This window comes from Diplotaxodon limnothrissa, linkage group LG7 (genome assembly GCF_057381915.1).
Source record: "Diplotaxodon limnothrissa isolate DT_005_m linkage group LG7, D_limnothrissa_male_GT1.1, whole genome shotgun sequence".
Taxonomy (NCBI): domain Eukaryota; kingdom Metazoa; phylum Chordata; class Actinopteri; order Cichliformes; family Cichlidae; genus Diplotaxodon; species Diplotaxodon limnothrissa.
Window position 1 is genome coordinate 38,957,880 of NC_140602.1, and position 16,520 is coordinate 38,974,399.

At 38.2% G+C, this 16,520-nt stretch overlaps 1 protein-coding gene across 2 annotated transcripts; it reads left to right on the plus strand.

Annotated features, from left to right (window-relative positions):
• Positions 1-1,311: 1,311 nt before the first annotated feature.
• On the plus strand, positions 1,312-16,520 carry LOC146628740 (phospholipid-transporting ATPase ID-like). Of its 2 annotated transcripts, none has more exons than XM_085359678.1 (28): positions 1,312-1,584; positions 2,428-2,512; positions 2,740-2,798; positions 3,197-3,310; positions 3,653-3,751; positions 3,869-3,930; positions 4,041-4,113; positions 4,211-4,281; positions 4,367-4,449; positions 5,205-5,363; positions 5,530-5,618; positions 5,769-5,962; positions 6,074-6,282; positions 6,383-6,426; positions 6,506-6,671; positions 6,870-7,058; positions 7,176-7,291; positions 7,401-7,565; positions 8,404-8,515; positions 8,603-8,708; positions 12,883-13,033; positions 13,296-13,479; positions 13,603-13,826; positions 14,022-14,105; positions 14,225-14,470; positions 15,348-15,486; positions 15,772-15,902; positions 16,043-16,520. In XM_085359678.1, the coding sequence occupies exons 2-28, from the start codon at positions 2,458-2,460 to the stop codon at positions 16,304-16,306; spliced, it is 3,588 nt and encodes a 1,195-aa protein (XP_085215804.1). In that variant the 5' UTR covers positions 1,312-1,584; positions 2,428-2,457; the 3' UTR covers positions 16,307-16,520. The 2 variants fall into 2 exon arrangements, with proteins under 2 accessions (XP_085215804.1, XP_085215802.1); XM_085359676.1 differs by having other exon boundaries at positions 1,312-1,469.

The following is a 16,520-nucleotide window of genomic DNA, read 5'->3' on the forward strand; positions in this document are numbered from 1 at the left end:
ATAGTTTCACTTTGCTAGCATAAAAAGGATTTGTTCGGCATTGCTCAGTGGATTGATTGGAACTCAGAATGACAACTGTAGATTTACAAGTTGGCAAGGTCTTTCTAAAGAAATGCAGAATGCAAGATTATCACTTCAAACATTTGTAAATACAGGTTATTCAAATGTGTCACCACCAAAGGTTTCTTTCAGAAGACAGCGTGACAAACTTGGACACAATTGGGTGTTCCAACAGGACGATGATCCCAAACACACATTAACATTTAATGTTTAACTAAGTTTAATGGCATTATGTTTCTGGACTAGTCTTCCCAAAACTCCAACCTTATTCCTGGTGAGAATGACTACAAGTCAGGTCCATGCCAGGAAGCCAACCAATTTTGACAAGAGTGCTCAAAAATTCACCCAGAATTTTCTCAGAAGCTTGTTGTTACCAAAAACATCTAGTCAAGATACAAGTTCATAAGGGATACTTACCCAGGGATTATCAGGGGTGTATGTATATACTTGAGCCTTTATGTATACTTTGGCCCTGTGTGGATTAGAGAAAACCCTAAGTAAAACTCAACTCATGCACCCAATTCTTCTTTTTTAAGTTAATAAAGATCTATATTGTACATTCATTCCACCCTGGGGGAAGAAATCTAAGAAATCATTACAAGTATGTCTTATCACAAAAAACTGTATTAAAAATGTCTTATCACAAACATGCCACAGAAATGTAACATTTTGTTAACATCCATGTGCATTTGTAAAGATTCACTTCTGGCAGCGTGTTTTGACCATTTAGAAACCTAATACGCTTGCATGTCCTCTCATATCAAATGTGCTTTCATTCATCCAGTTTGTTGTTACCAATCAGAGAGCATGCACACACACAACCACACTAAGTAAGAGGGTCATGTTGAGGTCCCCTGGATCTACATATCAGGCATGAAGTCAACCTATTTCAAGCTGTAATAACCACTTGGTAGTAAGTAGTTAAATACATAATTATATTTAATTTATATTAAAAGCAGCCTACTAGGGTTTTCTTATGGTCACAAAGAGGTAAAATTAACTGAATTTAAGAAGCTAAAACTGAACAACTGTTCAGTCTGAACAGTGTGCAGCCACTGCAGGTTGTGTTACATACATGATTATGATAACATTCCCTCTGATTAGCTGAAGCACTTCACCTTTGCTGTTGTTTTACTGCCTTTTCTGTCCTGCACCTACTCAAAATCCAAGTCCAAAGATCACTGTGCTGTTTACACAAGCTCTGAGCTGTTAGGTGCAGGGGATCCCTGGTCTTCCTGTATGAACCTGAAACTTCTGGTGTAGGTGCGACTACAATGCTTCACCTGTTGTTCCTGTTGTCTTTTATCCTGGTGGAGGCCTCAGTTGAACTTCCTTTCTCTGTTTGGGACTAAACTGACACTTGGCTTTCCAGGCAATAGACAAAGGCCGGGATTTGCTTTATCAAAGACGTAAGTAAAAGGAGGGTTAAAATCTTTATCTTTTTCACTGTCTTCTTTATTCAAACACATTTATCTGTGTGCGAGGAGGACCCAGGGGACAAGAGAAGTTATATTGTTGTTTCAGGTATGTGACTAAGTTTCATTTGTTTTCAAACTCAGAAAATTATGATGCTATGATTTTTTTTTTTTTTTTTTGTCAGGAACCATCTCAGAATCTGAACCCTTTAAACCTGACATCATTCAGACTGATCTAATATTTTTGTGAGTGCAAGAAGAAGGATCAGTTGAAACATGCCAACGAATGAGTTGTTGCTTCCGCAGATTTTGTTTTTCCTTCTTAAGAAATTAGGTATCAATTGAAAAGTTAGGTAGTTAATTACTTTTTGTGCTGTTATGCATTTCATTGTCAACATTTTGTATTCTTTATGTCCCACTGATAAACATTTTTCCAGTAAAATTCTATAAAATTACAACACCTGCATATTATTATTGGTAGATTACTGGGCAAGTCAAATGGTCAAGGGTACATCTTTATCTTAATCTGTGTAGTAAGGGATTATTGCACCTTATGTTTAACTACAGTACCAAGAGTTTAAAAGGCCTCTGTATCTTTACAGCTTTGGAGCAAAGATAAATTGTGGGGAGGGGTGGAAATCTTGTCAAGTATGTGAATGTTATATGTCTGCCTATAGCTGGAGAGATATTTTTGGCTTTGTGAAAGCTCAGGATTATTATTTTTGGGATGTTTTGTCTTTCCCTCATCGCCATTTTAAAAGGTGTGCTGTACATATTAAATAGTTCCACCTTTTCTCTATTAATTTTTAAACATTAGATCGCAGTTCTAAACAAACATGACCTTCCAGGAATTAACTGGTTCCCTCTCACTTTTGCCTCACCTTTTGATATAGAAACCCATTTGGTTTGAAATGACTCACTAATTAGAACTGAAAAGTGGACTTTTTTCCAGGTTATAAAACATGGAGAACCTGAGTTAAAGATGGGAACTGTGCTGTCATACTTTGGACAGTTGTGCGGACATAGAAATAAGGAAGGTGAGATTAGATGCACGTAAACTTTGCTCTACTTTACTGCATTGTTCAGTTACTTTATGGCTGTCACAGTTTTAGTTTTATTTATTTTTGTGACATGCAGTGCACATTTCAGCTTTCAGCTCTGAAATGTTTGCAAAACTTAAATTTGAGTTTGTCTTTCCTCAGTACTGCTGTAACATACAGTAGCATAAACTCTCTCTTGCTCTGACTGCTTTACTCTCTCACAGAGAAGGAGAGATGCTTGCGGGCTAATGACAGCACTTTCAACCTATCTTTCCGCTATGCTGTAAGTATATAGACAAATGTTATCATGCCTATTCAGCAGATGACAAGAGAAGCTTTGGACACACCCTCAGCTCAATGCTTTGCTTGTTTGGATTTGATTACTCAACAACAACAAATGTCAAGTGTCACAAAGACAACTCTTTGCATTTACCACTCAATGAACATAAAGTTGTGTATATTTGCATGTTATGACTGAGATACAAAGCATCAGTTGTACATAAATTGTAGCTAAATAATAAAAAGTTTTGTTGAATAAATCTGAGTTGTAGGCAATTATTAGTGAAATCCTAGAAATCTTAGGATTTTTACTGTACCTTGTTGCTGTGTTACATGACTGATGTCAGTTGTTAAACTGACATCAGTCATGTAACTTTCCTCTGTCGATTTCTTTAACTTCAGAACAATGCCATCAAGACCTCCAAATACAACATCTTCACCTTCCTGCCACTTAATCTTTTTGAGCAGTTCAGGAGGCTCGCTAATGCCTACTTCCTCTTCCTGCTCATCCTTCAGGTAGACATGTTGTCAGAATGAATTGCATGCTTAAAAATAGTTATTTTATGCTGCAGATAGTTATGTGAATGCAAACACTAGCTTATAAAACAGAGTTCAAACTCCACATTGAACACCATCTTTTTAAAATGTAATTTGATTTTAAAATTAGAAATGACACATATTTTCCTTCTTTATCAAATTATTTTTTTCAACACATTATTTAATGTAAACCATACACTGAAATGAGCTTTAAGGCTTTCAGTTTTCAGATTCTTAAAAGCTCAATTATCAATGTATTAAAACAGCATATGTAACTGTATGTGTGTGTGTGTGTGTGTGTGTGTGTGTGTGTGTTGACAGTTGATCCCACAAATCTCCTCTCTGCCATGGTTCACCACAGCTGTCCCTTTGATATTGGTGCTGTCTATAACAGGAGTCAAAGATGCCAGTGACGATATAGTACGTTGAAATTGTTATTAGCAATAGAGAGATCCTGCTCATTATGAAAACCAAAAATAAGGAACTAATATCAGATTTGGAAGCAAACAGTATCTTTTTCTTGTGTCAACTGAGCAGAACAGACACAAATGTGACGGACAAGTCAATAACCGGAAGGTGGACGTCCTCATGGATGGCCAGTAAGTCTTTGGAAACCCAAATGAAAAAGAAAAGAATACCTTTTGTATGAAGAATTATGCTGTTTTGGATTCATTTCTGTGTTGTATGCCTTTGTTCCCTTCCCTGACAGACTCAAAAATGAAAAATGGATGAATGTTCAGGTCGGGAACATAGTCAAACTGGAGAATAATGAGTTTGTCACAGTAAGTTTGGGGAGGCTATAGTAAAGATTTGAAGCAAGTGAAAGAAATTCATTTCAAAAGTAAGTTCCAAACTAAACTCAGTGCTTTTATTTCTTAGGCAGACCTTCTGTTGCTGTCTAGCAGTGAGCCCCTTAATTTAGTTTATGTGGAAACAGCTGAACTAGATGGGTAAGTGTGCTGTACTGTGGTGTTTGTATGCTAGGTTGACAACTAATGTCTAACACTGTCTTGGATTTTCCTTGGTCTCCCCCAGAGAAACCAATCTGAAGGTGAAACAGGCTCTGACTATAACTGGAGAGCTGGGAGACAACATTGAGGCACTCGCTGCCTTTAATGGTGAGAATCTCAATGAAACAACACACAGTCTGATTTTCAAAAGTGAAACCTGGTTCTGTCATTGGGAAATGTCAGAGGGGAGAAAAACAAACAGAGTGTTTAAGCTTCTACTGAGTGATTACATTTTCTCACATCTGTGTAGGTTTTCAGTCATCCAGGTCATGGTAGTCTAAGAATCTTGGAAAGAAAGCGACTGGGCTTCTTTACGTTTCTTGAAACTTAAGACGTCCAGTCGCTTTCTTTCCATGCATATCCTCATGTATTGCTTTTCTCTACCAATGTAAAAAGCAGATCCTGGGTTTTATTTATTTGTTGTTTGTTTGTTGCTTACTTGAATAGATCTGTTTACATACACTAGCCACTTCATTAGGTACACCTGCACACCTGCTAATTAATCTAATCAGCAAATCATTTTAACATGTGGACAGGGTTAAAATGATCTGCAGAAGTTCAAACTGGCTATCAAATTAGGTAGAATGTAGATTAAAGGGACTTTGAACGTCACATGGTTGCTGGCGCCAGATGAGTCTGAGTATTTCAGAAACTGATGACCTGCTGGGATTAACCCACATCTGTAAGGTTTCCAGAGAATGGTCCACAAAAGAGAAGACATCCAGTGAGCAGCCGTTCTCTAGGTGAAAATCCCTTGTTGATACCAGAGGTCGGAGGAGACTACACAGACTGCTTCAAGCTGTCCTCTAACTATCCTGTGAACTGTTTAGAATTATTTGCTGACACTGATTTCTGTTTCTCAGGTGAAGTGCGATGTGAACCTCCCAATAACCGTCTAGACAAGTTCAAAGGGACTCTGACTTTGAACGGAGAAAGATATGCCTTGAACAACGACAAAGTGCTGCTCAGAGGCTGTACTCTCAGGAACACTGAGTGGTGCTTCGGTCTGGTCATCTTTGGAGGTACACTGTGCACTGCAACTGTGTACAACTTGAGTGATTCTTTTTGGTCTAGTTTCTATTGTTTTCTCTGATAATAATGTTTGAAGTTGTACATAAGAGACTAGAGCAGGAAGGAGATGCAGCGAAGGTGTGCAGAAGAAAATCTGACACTAATAATCCTTTCCAGGTCCTGACACTAAACTGATGCAGAACAGCGGGAAGTCAATATTCAAACGGACAAGCATTGATCACCTGATGAATATTCTGGTGTTATGTGTGAGTTTACACAAGCACAAATACAAAGAAAGTCACACAAAGTCTCAGCTTATAGATATAGAACTTAAAGACAGTGATTTGTTTTTCACCTGAGTGACAAGAGTAATATTGTTTGAACAATCAAGAAGTCTGATGTTTTTATTCCATCAGATCTTTGGTTTCCTGGCATCTATGTGCTCCATTTTGACCATTGGCAATGCAATCTGGGAAACAAATGAGGGCTCTGTGTTCACTATGTTTCTTCCTCGTGAACCGGGCATTGATGCTCCTCTCTCATCATTCCTCATCTTCTGGTCTTATGTCATTGTCCTTAACACAGTGGTACCAATTTCACTCTACGTCAGGTAAGTAAAAATGATTAAACCAAAAAACAACCAAAGTTGGTTTGAACACTTGAGACTTGTGCTAATATGTATCACATTTTGAAATTTTACCAATTTGTGCTACATTATTAGCGTGGAGTTCATTCGTCTGGGAAACAGCTTCTTAATAGACTGGGACAGGAAGATGTACTATCCTAAGAATGATACTCCAGCTCAGGCAAGAACCACCACACTCAATGAGGAGCTAGGCCAGATTAAATACATCTTCAGTGACAAGACTGGCACTCTGACACAGAACATCATGACTTTCAACAAGTGCTCCATTAATGGAAAAGCTTACGGTGAGCAGCTTTGCTTTTGTAAAAAGTTGTCACAGAGGCAAATGGAAACATGAACATTGTTTAAATGATTCATTTTACAGTATATGTATCTTATATTCAGGAGACCTCTATGACTTCTCTGGAGAAAGAGTGGAAATTACAGAGGTGAGAGGAAAATGCATGATTGTGTAGCTTATTTAAAGAAAGTATTGATCCAACTTTGTTGTTTTGGCTTTTCTTGCAGAGGACAGAGAGAGTGGACTTCTCCTGGAACAATCTGGCTGATCCAAAGTTCAGCTTTCATGACCACAGACTGGTGGAGATGGTGAGAAGTGGAAACCCTGAGACTCAGGAGTTCTTCCGCTTGTTATCCCTGTGTCACACTGTTATGCCTGAGGAAAAGAAAGAGGGTGAGGGGTCCCCTAAAAGACATCTTCATTTCATTTACATTTCAGGAGAATTTCGAAATATTCTTGGAGTCTATCTAAAAACTCCAAATTCAGTGCAATAAAAGACATACAGGTACATGGAAATGTGCTCCACCATGCAAATGTTCAAATTTTACCCTTATATGCCAATTAAATTGTCATCTCTGTTTTACCTGGTAGGAGAGCTCAATTATCAGGCTCAGTCACCTGATGAAGGCGCTCTGGTGACTGCTGCAAGAAACTTTGGATTTGTGTTCCGATCACGCACACCAGAAACCATCACAGTAGTAGAGATGGGCAAACAAGTCATCTATGAACTTCTGGCCATTCTGGACTTCAGTAATGTGAGGAAGAGGATGTCAGTGATAGGTGAGATAAGGTGTCAACCATACTTATTTTGGCCATACTTCGTATATTCAGAAGATAGACAATTTCTTTTTCTGCATGCATTACGTCAAACTTTCTAACTTTCCCTGTCACTTCCAGTGCGCAGCCCAGAGGGGAAGCTGACTCTATACTGCAAAGGTGCAGACACCATGATCTTTGAAAGACTGCACCCCTCCTGTAACAAACTGATGGAAGTAACCACTAACCACCTCAATGTGAGTGATCCAAAGCATATAAAAGTAGCTTGAAGCTAAAATCAATGAAATTTTAATATAATTAATGTAATTTAACATTCGACTTCTTTCGATTATCAAACAAAAACAGGAGTATGCAGGTGATGGCCTCCGTACACTTGCTCTGGCATATAAGGACTTAGACAAGACCTACATGATAGATTGGAAACATCGCCAACATGAGGCCAGTGTTGCCATGGAGGGACGTGAAGAAAAACTTGATGAACTTTATGAAGAGATAGAGAAAGATATGATGGTTAGTACATGTGCTGAAAACTTTGTCACATCGCTAGATCATCTGACAGACCAATTTGCTGCTTGATGACCTACTGATAGTTTTCCAGAAATTATACGTACCAGGGATGTCAAGTTAATTTTACATCGGGGGGAAATATAGCCCAATTTCATCTTAAATGGGCTGGACCAGTCAAACTCTGCTTGTCTCCAGTCAATGTTAATAAGTTTAACTATACATTTTACCTTGAGATATCTTACAATAAAAAAAGAAGTTCAATTTCAACACCTCAGATTTTCTTACATGATTGTGGCGGGGTGTGGTTTGCGATACTGCTGCAGGGGCGATTGACCCACCTGCGTGGCATCTGCAATCACGCCTAGCCGGCTTAAAAGTTAGGAGTTCTGGTAAATGCTGTTGTTTTTGTGGTAATGTTGAGCTGGCAGCAGGAGAGCTGCAGCTCAGTGTGTGTTTGCACAGCAACCGTGTGAGTGTTAATAAAGTATGCTGAAGATCATGTTCATGCCATCGGGTCTGCCATGGTCATTTACAATGATAAGAAATGCTTCTGTAGTAAATGAAAGAAATCTATCAGCATAAATCTTTGAGCTTAAATTGTAAGACGTGAATGTGTAAAGGTACAGAAGAATTCTGGTGGTTTGTTTTCCCAGAATGTCCTCCAGAATGCCATCCTTTTCATCCTTTTTCCAAAGTTGTTTCCAGATTAAAGTATTTGCCAGGTTGATCCTGGCACCTGGGTTCGTTTGACACCCCAGCTTTAGATTGTGCACTAATGTTACAGCGAAACCAGCATAATTTGTCATAAATGTATAAATCACAACTACATCTGTGGCTTTAGCTGTTGGGAGCGACAGCTGTGGAGGACAAGTTGCAAGATGGTGTACCACAGACCATTGAGCAACTGGCTAAAGCTGACATCAAAATCTGGGTGTTAACTGGAGATAAGCAAGGTCAGTGTCACTTTATGTTTCTTCTTATTTAAGCTTTTTTTGTAGATTTAAGATTTATTGATTGAAAATTATTTTACTGTTCAACAGAGACAGCAGAGAACATTGGCTATTCCTGTAACATACTAAGAGGGGAGATGAAGGATGTCTTTGTTGTCTCAGCCAACACTGCTGAAGGAGTCAAAGAGGAGCTACAGTGAGTCGGTTAGAAACAGATAAGGATCAACTGTCAATCAGAGGCTTTTTCATCATACAATTAATGATGCAATTTGTCAGTTTATGAATTTCAGTAAACTTAAATTAACTAGAACAGCACGAACAGGAACTCAACCATTTGAGGCTTGATTCATTAAGTTACTTTTCCTACAGCTGTAAGATAAATTTGTAGCTGTTGTTTTACAATATTTGTTTGTACAGTTTTCTCAGACAGGCATGAACATTTTCACACTTCTCTCTTGTTTCAAGTTCAAACCTTCATAGAAAAATAAGTCCATTATAATAGAATGAAACCGGTGCAAAACGTTTCGTCGACATTGTTGTGTTTGTCGGGGAGAAAATGTACAAACAAACACTACAAATTTGACAAGCTGAACGCATTCTTTACTGTACAGGAGGCACGAGATTGATTGACAGAGGTCTACAGCCAATCAGGATGCACAACACAACGTGCTGTTTAAAGAAACAAACAAACAAAAAAAAAAAAAAAAAAAAACCACCATGCAAAATTGCACAAAAAAAATCTGCGAAACAGTGAGGCCACGAAAAGTGAACCGCGTTATAGCGAGGGACCACTGTATATCAAAATTTGCTGCTTTACTTAGGGGCAGATCTAGAGAAATTTTCTTAGGGTGGCATGAGGGTGGAAAAGAAATCAAATAGGGTGGCAAAATCAAAGTCTTTTTTTTCTCCACACACATATGCAGGTGGTTACACATGGTTAAAATGATTTAAATGCAGTAAGTATACATGTTTTTCATATAAATATAGTCTATAACTTAATTAGTGTCTGTATCCCACATAATTAAACACTTTAGTTACATAAAACATGTGAGTTTTGATTCTATGTACTGTATAGCCTGTATAATAAATAAATATGTAGCCCAATAAGTATAAAATCCAGAAATCTACACAACATGGGGCGGTTCATTTATAAACACAAGTCTAACTTAAGTTTCACACTGTTTTTTGTTAGAAAACAATCACATTGTTACAGCTTAAATTACACCAAATGTCAGAAATCTGCGCTGTCATAAACAAAAATTTAAACCTAATTTTCCATGATTTGTTGGATTAACACACTGAGGTCTGAAATACAACCGGTCATTTTTGAGTCCTTTTGAGTTTACATTTGTATTTCACCCTCAAATTGTTTCATTTTATTTTTTCCCCTTGCCTTGTTTGGTATCAGTCTTTTCAGCTCAACTGAGTTTAGTTGTTTTTTCACTGACGTACTGCATTAGTATTACTGATCTGAAATCACAAAAAGAACTTAAAATCCTAGTGTGGCGGACCACCAGGTGGCTCCACTCACACCCAAGTTGAAGGGAAGTGCTGGGGTGGAGATTTTGGCGCTTACTGTATGTGAAGTTCTGAGAGTCAGTTAATAAAGTTGGAGTGAGACACTGAGACCTCTCCTGTCGTTATTACATACCTCCACACTAGTAGTATTTTTTTACTGTAAAAAAAACACAGATATGTTGAGCAAATTTTTATAACTTGAAATGCAAATATAAATTGTACATTTTATAAACATATACAACTATTTACCTAATAATGCAGCCAATACACCTGCCTTTTTTTTTTTCATTTTGTACAACCATTTAAAAATATTACTAAAACTAAAATGAGAGAACAATCAGGTGTCGCAAATTATGTGTGTCAGTAAAAAAAATGTTTTTCCACCAGAAGACAGAGGAGAACAGCACAGGGATAAACCTGCAGGCCTGACAACAGGAGGTGTATCACTCCGCTGGTTTCTACTTAGTGACAGTGTTTACAATGCAATATGCCTTTGTGACATTCATTAGTGCCCTCACTGGCACACAAAACAAAACAACAACTACACAACAGAACAACTACACAAGACAACACAACACACTAACTATACACTCCACACTAAACGTCACAAATCTCCCACATCTAAACTCTCTCTCTCACACACACTCGCTCGCTCTGTCTCGCTGCCATTACCGTCACTTCCAAAACTTTTCCCTCTCCCTAAACAACCAAAACCCACCTGTTGACTTTTTTTTAAATTGGTCGACATGGTACATTTTTCCACCGACACGAAAGAGGTGGCTTTTTTTTTCTTTCTTTACTGTTTTTGCGCTGTCCTTAGAAAACACTTTAACAAAAACCACATACACATAGAAAAAAACGTGGCTTATATATATTATCATAACTCTGGATTTACTGGGCTGTAATTAAACTTTAAAAACTTTCAATATGGGCTGAAATAGAGACTCAGCGTGGCTGCAGCTTGTTGCTGTGTCTGTTTAAATCAGTCATGTGATTTGGAGGTGCAGCGTGTCCGTGGACCAGAGAGGGTTAATAACACTCACCATCATTCCATTTCCAGAGTGTAACATCCAACCACCTGTGTGAAATCTGAAATTCCCATGGTGTTGTTGAAAATAGTGATGCACGAATCATGAACGAATCGTTCAATACTCGAGAATCACTTCACTGACTCATGAATCATGATTCACATGCCCAACTGACTCACTGACTCATCCCTGTTGCTGTTAGCAAACTAATTTCATTAGTAGAAATATATCTAGCTTATAATTAAAATTGTGGAAAAAAACACAACATCCAGTATCTTAACAAAAATATTTCTGCTCTGAACTGGGTAGCATCGCTCTGCTAACATGCTAACAGCACATTTGAGCTACTCACCCCCTCCTTTACTGTGTGAATCTTAGCGTAAGCGAATCACTCAGCACTCACTAACCCTACGGTGGCCCCTAGAGACAAAGCACGTACAAACTCCAAAACACTTGCAAACTCCAAAGCACATGCAAACTCCAAAACACATGCAAATTCCAAAACACTTGCAAACTAAAAAACACATGCAAACTCCAAAACACGTACAAACTCCAAAACACGTACAAAATCCAAAACACTTGCAAACTAAAAAACACGTACAAACTCCAAAACACTTGCAAACTAAAAAACACGTACAAACTCCAAAACACTTGCAAAATCCAAAACACTTGCAAACTCAAAAACACTTGCAAACTCCAAAACACAATGGAAGTGCTCCAGGACGCTAGGGGCAGTGTTGAGCTCGATTTGCAAAATAAACGGCAAGTTTGTCTGTATGGGACGGTCTAGACTCATTAAAATTCGATTCAGTAAAAAGAATAAATTTTACCATCACTAGTTCAAAATGTGCTCTGGCACAATCGCAAGCATCGCTTGCTAAATCAAGAAAAAAGCCGGTCCTGCTATGGGCTGAACCATTTGTTAATGGTGGAGGGGGGTAACACTATGCAATATATTCAGTTTTAGCATTTATATTCACCGTTGACTGTAACTACGCTCAAAATGTTAATGCTATCTTATTTTAATAAACAACACTGTCATATGCAAAACTGGGGTGGCACTTGGGGTGGCAAGGGATAATTTCATGCTACCCCTCTGTAAATTCTGTATAACTCATCACAACCATTAAAACCAAAGCTCGACATCCATGCCTTACATGGTTGTGGTTACTAGGTTGGGATTGAACATTCCTACCATCATCTATGTTCCTCCACGGTGGGTAGTAATGTGAAAAATTAAGATTGTGGTTACAAGGAATGGGAATAAGCTACTTCTGAAGGGTGTATGGGTTCAGACTTCTTGTTAGGATGCTGTGGAGGAGATTCAGAACAGCTGGCTTGGCAATACCTCCTTGTGCACTTACAAGAGGTAGAAGATGTGGCCATTGTAAGGGAGGTTTTGACATGTCTACTTAGACTACTGTCGCTGATAAGTGCCAAAATGGATGAGTGGTTTGATTGATGACTGAATACAAGTACAGTCAAACCAAAGTCATCCTCAGCGTTGTGCATGTTTGATTGAATTAAAAATAAAATAATAATTGTATAAATGGAAACACAATGTGTGCAAATACAGTTCGTCTCAAAAGGTTGGTTTAGATATTTTTGACACTCTTTTTAATGGAGAAGAGAGGCCACTAAAGGCAAAATGTGTCTAAAATCGGCAATTAAGAGGATAGGAAATATTTTTTAAAATTAAACACTGTTAGCCTGTTAATCTTTAGGCTCATCTTATATCTTCATTGTTGTCTATAAGAAAAATATAGTTAACAAATGAATTGTGAACTTTTTATGAGGTCATGTTTTCTGTCCTCATGTTTTCAGGAATGCACGACGAAAAATGTGTCCTGAAGCAGCAGAGGAGCCATCTGTGTTTAAATCTCGAGTAGGCCTGTTTTGGCTTAAAAAGACAGAGACTATGCAGGATGAGAAGGTGGATGGAGATTATGGACTAATTATAAATGGGCACAGTCTGGTAAGATTTTTTTTTCTTTTCTTTTTAGCAATATTACTATTGTCAGCAAATGCTGAAAATCCCCTGCTAGTTGACCTGTAGAGGTCACACTGTGTGATCAGAAAATACATATTGGTTTTTTTTTTTTAAAGTCCGATTCTCTTATGTTTCTTAAACTTAGAGATGAATGTAGAAATGAATGGAATTCTCTTGAGGTTTTAAGGTTGCACTACAGAATCTTGACAGATGACCTAACTCCATCAATTCTTTCCTTCATCATCAGGCTTTTGCACTGGAGAAGAACTTGAGGTTGGAGCTGCTGAGGACAGCATGCATGTGTCAGACAGTGATTTGCTGCAGGGTCACTCCTTTGCAGAAGGCCCAAGTGGTTCAGCTGGTCAAGAAATACAAGCAGGCTGTCACTCTTGCTATTGGGGATGGAGCCAATGATGTCAGCATGATAAAGGGTAACCTGTGAAGTCACCAATATACAGAGCTGTATTTTCATTACAACTATCCAGCTGGGAAATATGTAGCTGATATTGTGTATTTTATTGTGTATTTTATTTGCTTCCTTTTCTGCCTGCCAGTTGCTCATATTGGTGTAGGTATCAGTGGGCAGGAAGGCATGCAGGCAGTGCTGTCCAGCGACTATTCCTTTGCCCAGTTCCGTTACCTTCAGCGCCTCCTGCTGGTGCATGGCCGCTGGTCCTACATCCGCATGTGCAAGTTCCTTGGATATTTCTTTTACAAGAACTTCACTTTTACGCTTGTCCAATTCTGGTACGCCTTCTTTTGTGGTTTTTCTGCACAGGTGAGATATATGTATTGTAACTATACTATAATGTAATTTAAGTAGCTTTTGTAATGGGACATAAAGTGTTTATCAATCTCAATGAGAGAAATGCAAAAAAGTTTCAAATGATGCAGGACAAATGAAACAAATAACTTGATTCACATTCACCTTTTCTTTATGTTGTACTTAAATGTTCATTGTGGTTGTTCACAGACTGTTTATGAGGACTGGTTCATCACCTTCTACAATATGGTTTACACAGCTCTTCCAGTCCTTGGCATGTGTCTGTTTGACCAGGTATGTAGATTACAATTAACTATCAGTTTTTGGTTGACTTACATAAACCAGATCTCATACTCAGGTCTCTGTTTCCACTGAGCTTTCTCATCTCTTTCACTAAAACTTGTTTTGTGCAGGATGTAAATGACCGTTGGAGTTTATACCATCCTCAGCTCTACGCTCCAGGCCAGAAGAACCAATACTTCAATAAGAAAGCTTTTGTGAGCTGTGTAATGCACAGCTGCTACAGTTCCTTAATCCTCTTTTTTATTCCATGGGCTTCCATGCATGACACAGTCAGAGATGATGGAAAAGAGATTGCTGACTATCAGTCTTTTGCTTTATTGGCACAGACTTGTCTGCTCATTGTGGTGTACACACAGGTGAGAAATACAGCTCTCGTTACCAGAGGCATGCTTGGAAATGACATATTTATTGTGAAAACATAGAGAATCACAAAACTTTGCCACATTATTTGTCCTCCAGTTTTTTTTCAGTGAACTGCACTGCTTTGAGAAAAAATTGCATTTAACGGTTTTATTTATGCATTTCTATACCATAAATCCATGTGCACTCATTAGATACTTTATTAGGTGCACGCGGTTATTATCACTTTGGGCCTTTTTTGCCTGCAGAACTGCTCATTTTCATTATGGCAAATTTTCAAAAAAAGCCTGAAGTATTGATACAAATGTTGATTCTGACCCTACCATCTAAATGTTACTGAGATTTATGATACCAGGCAATGCTTTTGTTCTTCTGTATGCCATGGTTGCCATGTTGCTTTCCTATCATCTTGAAGCATTTTGTCAATTCTCCTCTGGCATCAACAATCTTTGCCCAGAGAACTGCTGCTCACTGGATGGTTTCTCTTATAGAACTATTCCTTGTAAACCCTAGAGATAATTGTGTGGGAAAATGCCAGTAGATCAGCAATTTCTGAAATACCCAATCTAGCACGCAAAACCACACCACATTCAAAGTAACTTAATTAGCTTTTTTACCTCCCTGATGCTTAGTCTAAACTCCAGCAGGTAGTATTGACCACGTGTACATGTTCAAAAGCATTGAGTTCCTGCCATTTGATTGGCTGGTTAATAAACAGTTGAACCGAGGGTACCTAACAAAGAGGCTACTTAGTCTACAGACTAATCTGCTGTAACAGAAACATTTCCATTCTATGTCAGTCTCTAAATTTGAGTTTATGTAAAGAAATAAGTACACAGGACATTAATAATGATAAAAGTAAATACTTTTCAGCTGTGTCTTGACACCTATTACTGGACAGCAGTGAACCATTTTTTTGTGTGGGGAAGCATGGTGGCCTACTTTTCCATCACATTAACCATGTGCAGCAATGGCATGTTTTATATGTTCACGTCTTCTTTCCCCTTCATTGGTAAGTACATTTACTATATTTAGTATGTTTGCCACTTTAATGTTAATTTAATGAAGTTATCAAGTTTTTTTCTATTCTAAAATATTGGTACTTTAAAGGAGACATGAGTACATTAAAACAGGGTTATGCGAACTAGCATTTAGACAAAAAAGGTTAGATTTGTGCTGGCTGTATCCTGGGATTGTGTATTTAAATTTCATCATCCATTTTTGCAGTTTGTGAAGTTACTTTCTTATATACTGTAATACTGTAACATTATGTGATTCTGACATTATTGGATTTCAGGCACAACAAGAAACTCTCTGAACCAGCCTAATGTGTGGCTCACCATATTCCTGACATTCGTTCTCTGTATCCTGCCTGTTGTTGCTTTCCGCTTCATATTTATACAGCTTCGTCCTACCATTAATGATAAGGTAAAAAAACACTTGGGGCAGCATGTAAAAGCATCTTGTCTTCTATTAACCCTTTTGTCTTGTACACCAGAAAGTAGCGTATCCATAGTGAAAAGTCTACATCTAAAAAAAAATTAAAATCCCTTGTTTCTTTTTTCTAGGTGAGGTATAAGATGCGTACAGAGGAGTTGCCTGTACCGGCACCTCGTCGCTTACGGAGAAGGCGTAGTACTCGGTCAGGTTACGCCTTCTCTCACTCCCAGGGCTACGGTGATCTAGTAACATCTAGAAAATTCCTGATGAAACGCTCCACCAAGAGAACTCCTCTGTTCACCCAGACAGACTCTTCCATATTTCAAAATCAGCCACAGCACTACCGCACTATTGCTGAGGAAGCTGAGGAGTCACAGGGTCACAGTCCCTAAAACCGAAGCAGACAGGGACTGAAACACAGACAGTATTTTATTTTCCTAACACTGGAGTCAACCTGGCACTGAAGAAAAGATGGTGTCTTATAATGTGTGAATGTTGATATCTCTGTGAAAATGTTGTTTGCCTCAGAATGGTTGTTTTTATTTTTGTACTTATTAAGTACAATTTTCATATTGTGCAACTTGAATTATTACTGGCCAGTTTCTA